The following is a 9,454-nucleotide window of genomic DNA, read 5'->3' on the forward strand; positions in this document are numbered from 1 at the left end:
TAGTTTGATTTAGACCTTTACTTCAATAATTAACACGTTAAGATTGTTTTATCACACTTGTTCACTCACATGTCCACCACGAGACGTGGTCGTGAGCTCAGGAACTCATCTTATTCGAACAGAGCGAGGAGGTCGTCGCCGGCCGAAGTGTTGGCGTGCCCTGCGCTGCTGCCGCTAGAGGGCGGCGTGTTCAGGTCGGGGGGGTCCAGGTAGGACAGCAGCTCCATGGGGTCCACGCTGTCGGGCAGCAACTGCAAAAAAACAACACGTCAGATCGTCTGAAGGCGCCCTAACGAAATCATGCGAAACCACCCTAACCACAAACGTCAACCACGAATAAAATAGTTCCGCTACGAAAATCAAAATCAATCACGACAATGACGATTTTAACCGTAACAAAGTCGTCAGACGCGGTTAATTAATTAAACAGACAAGTTTTTTTAAAAAATGTAGTTCGTTTTTTTGGGTTGGTATTGGTATACGTCAAGAATGTCATCAGTGTCGGTTTCGCGCTCCTCAAGTTAAATCGCGATTTAAAGTCTAAATTAAGAGTTGTAGATGCAACAACTGTGTTAAAATGTGAACTAATTGTAGATTTGTTGCTCCGGGTGAAGTTAGAAGTGCGGCTTTTGTGACTTTTGTTTTAAAATCTGTGACTCGAAGTGGTGTGTGGCAACATTAACATTCCAATTCTTTTCTTAATTTTATCTCTAGATTTGTTTCAAATCCGCCACTTGAGTACAAAACTTTCAATGAAATTTTCTTTTCCAGGATTGTCGAAGGCCAGAGAAAGCAGAACGACGAAATGTAAGTACGTGCATCAATCAAAGCCAACTTTGATAATTATCCTGGTGCTACTTGATTTGGATGTGCCGCCTATCCACAATTATCATTTGCCGCGCACTATTCCGACTCAATATAGTGATCTAATTTACTACTAATGCGCATGTCAGCTGTCAACGGCGACGACAGTAGTGAAAGTCCGTTTTTATGTCAATTGTGTCACCTGAATTACTAACCTCAATCTTAACTAAACTAACTAACAACAACATTTACGATATGGATGTCATCAAGTACAAAAAAACCTGACATTTTGGACTATGTCTCCTTAACAAAGTCCAAGTTTAATTACCCAACAATAAATTACCTCTTCATTTAATTAACGCTAAGCGTCATCACCAATGAATTTTTTTTCGAAATTGACGTCACACATGTGCTTTTTGTCAGTGATAAAGACTTAATTACGCTTCAGCTGCGTTTGTCACAACACACCTCCACTCGTTCAAAGGCTACAAATCCAATTAACTCCCCACGCAATTAAAATTAATAACAAACGACATTTACTACCAATAAAATCACACGTATAATTACGCAATTAAGAAACTCACATTCAGCGCCTCCTGGCCTGTACCTTCACCGTCGATAACAGCAGCCGGGTCGAAGTTCAAATCTGAGGGTATTTCAGGAACTGTGTTTTCGGCGTTGTTCCCACTGTTATTACTGGTACTATTGTTTGAACTATTACTGTTATTGTGGTGATCCGTGGCCGGGGGGACGCTGGGAGGGCCGTTGCCGCCGGGAGTGTGGGCGGAGCCCGGCGTGCCTCCGGGAGTGTGGGGTGTGTGGGGCGTATGCGGGGTATGAGGCGTGTGAGGCATCTGAAAACAACGAAACTAGTCAGAAAAATCCGGCGGTACCACGACTAGATCGCACCTGTTCGTTCAAACTCTTCTCCATCGCGTTGAGGGGGTCCAGGGAGTTGACGGAGTCGCTCAAATGCGACAGGGGCCCGTTTCCGGCCGAATATTCATTGTTTCCTGAGTTAGGTGTCGATCCGAAGTCGTACTGGCTGCTCCTGGAGTTGTTGTAGGAAGGAGGGCCGTTCATCATCGACCCGCTTGCAATACTGTTCATGTCTGGAGGTATATAGGGTGACATCGCCTGGGACATGTCCCAGTTGTTCATGGTCGGGAGGGTCATGCTGCCCGGGGACATCGCTTTGTTTAGTCGTTTGGCTCCACAGGAGTCAGTGTCGTCCTCCATCTGAAAAACGAGGTGTAACGAAAAGCGCGACTTGATAACCGAACGAATACCTTGATTGTTGCGCCGAGTCCTTTCGTCGCCTTCCAGTTGGCTGAACTGTCAATCGTGACTTCGTCCACTTCGCTGTTGGTGAGGGTGTTCAAAATCCCCCACATGTACTGGTCGACTTCCAATCCTTCCAGTTGCGCGGGTTTGCTACAAACAACAAGTCAGACCTCGCTTTCCTCGACTAACAACCACTTACTTGCAAACCGGACACCTCCAAGAGCCTCTTTCGCAGTTCATCTGGAGGTACGACTCCAAGTCGAAGCACTGAATGTGCTTGCAATCGTGTCCCCGCGCTGGCAGTGTTATCCTTTTGTACGTTATGGGGCACTTAAGGGAAACCTTAAGCGCCGTTTGCTCCACGGCGTCCCGGTCGCGCTCCATGTTAGGTCCCGAGCCGGTGTTGCTGAAGTTTCGCTTGATTTTGGCTATACAGTGGTCGGCAGTCAGCAGCCTCTTCCTCAGTAGGCCTTGGAGCACGGACCTCACGCTCGGCCTGTGCACCAGTTGCAGAACGAACAAGTGCGACTGCAAGACCAAAGTAAGCCCGTTGCAACCGAAAGAAGTACCGAGACTTACACAACAGCACGCCGACACCGTGATCTGGATGGTGTTCCGACCGGGTTGACACACTTCTTTAAGGTATAAGGGCTTGTGCGAGGACTTGTTCTCGCCCCGGTCGATGATGAGCGGCGTGGCGTTGACCGAAACTTGCACGGAAGCCGGCCAATTAGTGTTCATCTGTCGGTCCTCGTGGTGGAAGCACTTGAGTTGCAGCTCCAGGTCCGAACGCCACATCAGCGTCTGGTGGACCGTCGGCTTGAGGTGAAAGACGTGGTTGCTGACCGCCAGGTTGTGTTCTAGCCGGAAGGGAGGAAGAATTATGCCGTCTCGGACGGGGAACGTTAACCGTAGCTCGTCGTCTTCTGAAAAATTGACGCAATTTGTACCAACTCGAAGTTTTTAGATTGGTGTGCTACTTACTCTGACTGGGTACCGGCGGCTTCATGTCGCTGAAGTTCGGCTTGACGTCCGGGTTGGGGCTGATGTAGGGGGGCATGCTGCTCGCCGGCGTGAGGGGCGGCGTGGGGTTGCCCGGGATGGGGCTGTGCTGGTAGTTCATGTTGCTCCGCATGGCCACGTCCTGCTGGAACTGGTTGTTGTTGGCGTACTGGCCGTTCACGTTCCGGGTCATGTACTGCGACTCGTTCGAGAACTGGTTCATAGGCCCGTTCGGGAAGTACTGGCCCTGATTGGTGTAGGGCGGGGTGGTCTGCCGCATGGTCCCCCCACCCCGCACCACCGGTCCCATGGTCCCCGGGCCGAAGTTTCCGCTCGGTCCCAGCGTCTGCTGCGTGGGGTACTGGTTGAAGGTGGGCTGCCGCGTGGCGTAGCCCGGGTACTGGCCGTTGGGGTTGAAGTTGGGGGTCATGGTGGGACAGGGCCCCGAGGTGGCGTACTGCTGCTGCCCCCGCTTCTGCGTCATGTGCATCGCGGGCGAGGGGTAGGGCGTCATTCGCCGGGGGTAAATCGCGTTGTTAGTGGGCCCCGGGCTCTGCATGCCCATCTTCGGGCCCATGCCGCTCATCATGTTGTTGTGCATGTTGCCCATGCTCATGTTGGCCATGTTCGACATGGGGTTCATGTTGTTCATGCCGTTCATGCTGTTCATACCGTTCATGGGCATCATTCGCTGCTGATAACCCTGAGAATACTGCTGGTTGCTGAATTGACTGTTGTCTTGGAGCGCCACCACACTGGCGGTGGCGGTGGCCGTCGCTGTCGCAGCCGCTACCATCGCAGCCGTTGACAGAGCATTACCGCCTCCGTAGCCGCCCTCGCTGCCGTTCATGCCATTGCCGGCTCCATAGGTGCCAACCCTGCAGACAAACACACTATAAATAAATCGACCGGGCGCCATTTTGGGGCACGCGAAATATGCGACAAACGCGGGATTTTTAAATTCATCCATGTGTCCCTCTTTGTTGTCAAATAATTCCAAAAAGTTACAAGATCATTAAAATGGTTCGGTGCATACACACAAATGCATGCAACTTACAATTAAATCCGGCTAATTAACCGGTATTTTCGTTCATATCCTTTATCTTTATGCCAACTTTATTATGCGAAAATTTTCCAAAGACAATATAGTGTGTGACGCGCCGTCCTAATAATAATGATACACAAATAGAAGTTAAATATAGTGCAAAAGAGAATCTAATACGACTACTACAATGGTACCAATTCACGATAGTGACAAACAAATTCCCTAGACTCTGCTGACCCGTCATGACTTAATTGGGAGTGACAAATTAGACACACGTCACAATTGTTGTGAGCAAAATCGCCAACAATAGTCTCTTTTATTGCTTTTATCGCCCATCCACCCACGAGTTGGTCTAAAATGTAGATAAATTCTATTTGCATTGTAAACAGGTGGTAAAACAGCAGGTGATCACATCATTTCGTTGATAAGATTAGAACAAGACGCTCTGTCACTTTTAATCTTTTTATTGCCTCCGTCATCTCATATTGTTATTACATAAGTGGGAATGTCAATTTTAATTTTAAGAACGCGAATAAATTCGCCGCGGTGACATCTGTCTCCGTTTTTTTCAAGCGAGCGTCGCCCGCGCCATCTATCGAAAAATCGAAGCGGCGTTCCAGTTCTAGGAAAGCGTAATCGCTTCTATTATTATTCTATTATCGATAAAAAATGCTAATCGACAGAAGCGCGAGTCTTCGTGTTTGGTTAGAAAATAAACCGTGTTTACACACCGTTATCACGTGCACAAATCTCCACAATGAATGTCAAATTTAAAATTTATGACATCAATTGAGTTTTGTTTTTCGTTTAATGTTTTGTGTGAATTTTATTACTTATTCATTAACGGGAGCTCCATGCATAAATCAAAACTTCTATTATTCCGTCCCTCTACATTCTCAACTACACGTGCATTAATTAAAAAGTTGTGAATCTTTGTTACGAGCTAGCCTTGATCGGACGCCGTAAAAATATCAAAAGATAAATTTTATTGTTTCGCGTGGAATGCGCATTTAATGGAAGGAACGAGTTTTTTGGGTTGCCTATATCGATACACGAATGTTTCTATAATAGTAATAGTGTCCGCCGCGTTTAACAGATTTCACCCTGTTTTTCTTTTCTTGTCTATTCAAGCAACAAGTTTTAGGGGAAACGAATTGTGCGGCGACCTTGTTTTCAATACCTGAGATTCCAGCCCCAAAGTTTGAACACAATTGTCATCTCTGGTATTTACAACCCGGGATAAAACACGAGACGGTCTAATAGAGACGACAAATAACGATGACGTACCATTTTCGCTTTCTTTTTTAGTCTATTAATAGGCGCAACCCCCGATTCCGTCAGCTGCCTCCCCAAAACGGATTTGCCTATTTCTAGACTGTCGTCTAATTTTCGTTAAGCGAAGTGTATTACATAAAAACCACGCATCCCTTCGACCCTCATAAAAAAGCCCCCTTGTATGTCGTTTGGGGCCATAATTGGGCAGAATTGTGGCGTTTTCACCTCAAAGTCATCTGGATCTGAGCAGTGATTCTCAAAATGTGTATCGAGTGGTAAAAAATAAATACAAATGCTCATCTGTGCAGGCGGTTATAAAAAGCCTTCCCGGGCCTTTTTTGCATCTGTTCGCCCCTCGCCGACTGCGTCCAATTAGGGTATTTCCCGAACAAAGGTGACCCAGTCTCTTTCGGGGTGGATCCGGCCGTCGATAGCGGCAGCGCCCCAAAAATGTTCGATTCGGGAAAGCGGCTCTCGACTCATTAATGCATTAGATATTCAATTAATTAGGGGAGCGAAGGGTGCGTTCGATATCGGGAAAGTGAGACAATGTGAACTGTGTGAACACGAACGCGGCCATTGTTTGTCACATCACGGTCCGCCTCCCCCCCTGCAACCCCTGCCGATCTCCCTTCATTGTTTGGCTTTACCCACCGGTTAAATGTACAGCTTTTTTGCAGGCGCGTTTCCTGAGCTCGCCCGAAAAATAACCGACATGGCGAAACGCGCAGCTTAAACGTTTTATCAACTCGTTTTCGTGTTATCTTTACAGGTGCGATTGTTTATGAGGTGGGTGTAATATGTTGTTATAGAAAACAATGGCGCGGATGTGTTGATACGGCGGGAGGGGGTGGCTTCGTGGGTGATAGCTTGCACTAATTATAGGGCAAAAGGGGAAAGTTGGGTTTAGGCTTGCCGAATAATATCGACGGTTTTAACCAAATTCATTTAACTCGGTCAATTTTACTCCAAATTGGTGTGATTGCGAATTAAAAAATTACAATGATTAAAAACTTAAATTGGTAAATTAAAAGACACTCGTGTGGTATGCAACTAGCATGAATAATGATAGTGTTTATCGGTTCTGCTGTAACTATTACGGCGGTTTTTACTCGGACTTCTGATAAGCAAAATATGTGTGGTGTTGTTGTGAAAATTTGACAAGGACATTAATTTTACGATTTATGTCCATGCAAAGGTTATCTCGGGTTGTGCGAACTACACCTCAAGCAGAAATCAATTGCATGTGCATTTCTGCTGTCAGCATTCCACGCTTCATTGTGCGGTGTAAATCAGGCTCGTTCCATTACAAACTTGTCAAAAAAGTGGGGTTATGAACCGACAGCTCGACAAAGCATGATTTACACGACCGAAATAAACGTATAAAATCGTGCTGTGCTGATACGACATGCAACCGAGTTATTTTTTCCCATGCCCGCTTTCCGCCCTGACTTTATTGTCCGATTCCGGTTTATGGGCTTTCGGAAACCCATTTGTCGATTGTCCGTTTTTGTACCGCCACGACCATAAATCACGACGATAGCAGGTAGCGCAATACTTAACGAACTTGAAATTGTTTACAACACGTGCGAATGGATAATGTAAACAAAGTGAAAAATCGTTGAAATTAGAAGTATGGAGCGGGCTCACGGCCATAAAAATTTTTAATTGCCGCACTTGCAGCGGATACGATTTTCGATAAGCACGTTTTATGGGTTTTCGAACGTGGAGAGCGCGGTTCGGAGAAAAATGGGGGCCCAGGTGGCGGTGAAGGCTGGGTTTATGGGCGGTTTGTTGCGGGTTGGTGAGTGGAGGTCCGACCATGTGGTCAAAAGTGAATTTCGAGAGTCGGGCGGTGAATGGAAATGAAAAAAAAAAATGAAAAATGGTGTTCATGATTTTTCGTTATTTACATTATTTTAACCGAGATTTGCTATGTTTGGAAACTATGCATTATCAAGATTTTTGTATTTATATTATAACGTGTAGTTTTCGAAAAATTACAAAAAGCTGATGAAAAGATGTTCTTTTTAAATATTTTCAGTGAATAATTGTTGTAGTTTAGGCACTTCTGTATTTTTGTGTATATTTTGACACTTTTTTTTCGAATTGATAGAGGTGGGTACGTATTTTTGAAAATTTTGAAGTAATGAAAAATAAAACAAGTGTCTAGTAGCGATTTAAAAATCTTAGAAAACAAGCTTTAAAACAAAATTTATGAAAAAACTAGATCTGGTATTTTAAACCAAAAAAATACACCGTTGCAACATTTAATTTTTTTGTTACACCATGTATATACCGAATTTATCTTGATGGTCGATCACCAAAAATAAAAAATATCATTCACTCGGCACGAGTCATCTCGAAATCCACATCAATAACCCCCGTTCTGCTGCTTCCCGCAGCCCTCCACTCCCGCCCCGAACTCGCCCTAGCCGGCCGGGTTCCCAGCCCCCTGTACGTCTTTGTTTTCCGCGCCACCTGGACTGCCAAATTTTCGCACTCCGCCACTGCCACTGTCGAATCGGGCGCAATTTGCACATACCCAGGCCCTGTCTGCCTGTAGGCCGTCTGGTAGTTGGGCTGTCCCTGTTTCAGGCTGCTTCCGTAGTTAGGGTTTCCTGCAGGTGTCGGGCCACCCGAGAAGCCTCCGTGGGGGCCCGACTGCGTAGACGTGGTGACTCCCCACACCGTGGTCACGACTGACAACTGCTGCTGGGCCGTGGCGCCCGCTGGCGACCAGTCCCTGAAACATTCCATGCTGGTTACATCGAAGGCCTCATCCACGTGGTGATTAGTCAATCTGCAGAGCGCTTATGTGTCGCACGCTGCATAATTCCTCCTATCACGCACGTCAATCACGATAATCCGGCGAGCGGAGTTTTCGAAAAAGGCAGTGGGCACATTCGGACCACTGGATTTTTCGGGAAAGGGGGCGTGTGGCGGCGACCAAGGGTGGTGTAGGCACTGGCGCACAGGTGGACGAGCGGACGTTCGCACTTAATTTTCGGGGGATCAGGGCGGTCCGGTGCTAAAATTTGGCACTTTTTGGAGCGCAGTCGGCACTTTCGAGTCCTGGGGGGTTCATGCAAAAGTCGTGGCCCGGTCTCGCACTGGAGGTGGCAAAACAGGCCGCAATTAGGGCGAGTCCTTGGCACTTTCGAGTCGGCACTTTTTCGAAATTTTCAAAAAAACACTTAGCACTGGCACCTCGGCGGCGCCCGCCGCACTTCCCGGAAAATTCAAACTGTCACGGCTCCGGAGAGTACGCACTGACTTCGAAACACTTCACTGTTCGCTCCTTCCCCCTTTTTTTCTCGTCACCACACCACCCCTGGCACTTCCACAAAGGCGGTCGAAAAAATCTGAAAAAAATTCTGAGAGGGCTCTATACCTGTAGGAAGTATATCCCAGCATTTGAGGGTAAACATAAAGATAGTCAATGTGTGAGACACTTTACACGATCATACTATATGGACTTGTACGGAGCGAGCGTAGCTCGACGCACACGTACAACACGACCGGAACGCGACGTTCAACTGTCTGCCTGTGCTGTGAGAGAAACAACGGCACGTAGTCAGCGATGGAGGGGTTCAGGGGAAGTTGACCCGAGCTCATTCTCCTCCATTCCATGCGGCCACAATATCGGTTATAGCGGGCGGTGTTGCCAGCTCACTGCGACCGATACCGTGGGTGGATAATTTTCTCTCTCTGTCTATGCACGCAACTGCGGACAGGGCCGGCCCCGCACGCGTTGGGGCCCCGAGGGACGCGTAGGACGCTCGCGTGGGCCGGAAAACAATCAAACACGTGCGCTCGGCAACACCGAACCCGAGCCGGAAAATCGAGACCGACTTTGGCGCACCCTCGGAAAAAAAACGGGAGCGCAGAAAATATTTTTTCGTAATTTTGAAACGAATTTCAGATTTTAATAAAATTAGTAACTCATTTAGAGATCTTCAATAATAATAAGAATAATAATAATTAATAAATGTCATTCGTTGGTTTTAGTACCCGTCACTGATGGATTGCCAGAGGTGGGTC

At 47.0% G+C, this 9,454-nt stretch overlaps 1 protein-coding gene across 2 annotated transcripts; it reads right to left on the minus strand.

The window, feature by feature from the left end:
- On the minus strand, window positions 1-8,969 carry LOC135143709 (zinc finger MIZ domain-containing protein 1). Of its 2 annotated transcripts, XM_064075614.1 has the most exons (9): window positions 8,805-8,969; window positions 7,956-8,156; window positions 3,073-3,968; window positions 2,668-3,014; window positions 2,288-2,616; window positions 2,094-2,238; window positions 1,714-2,043; window positions 1,389-1,658; window positions 1-251 (listed from the first exon to the last, which is right to left on the minus strand). In XM_064075614.1, exons 1-9 carry the CDS (start codon window positions 8,825-8,827, stop codon window positions 111-113), a joined length of 2,682 nt encoding a protein of 893 aa, XP_063931684.1. In that variant the 5' UTR covers window positions 8,828-8,969; the 3' UTR covers window positions 1-110. The 2 variants fall into 2 exon arrangements, with proteins under 2 accessions (XP_063931684.1, XP_063931685.1); XM_064075615.1 differs by lacking the exon at window positions 7,956-8,156.
- Between the last annotated feature and the right edge of the window lie 485 nt (window positions 8,970-9,454).

This window comes from Zophobas morio, unplaced genomic scaffold (assembly GCF_036711695.1).
Source record: "Zophobas morio isolate AGI-343-1 ecotype UQ-CSIRO unplaced genomic scaffold, CSIRO_AGI_Zmor_V1 ptg000074l, whole genome shotgun sequence".
Taxonomy (NCBI): Eukaryota; Metazoa; Arthropoda; class Insecta; order Coleoptera; family Tenebrionidae; genus Zophobas; species Zophobas morio.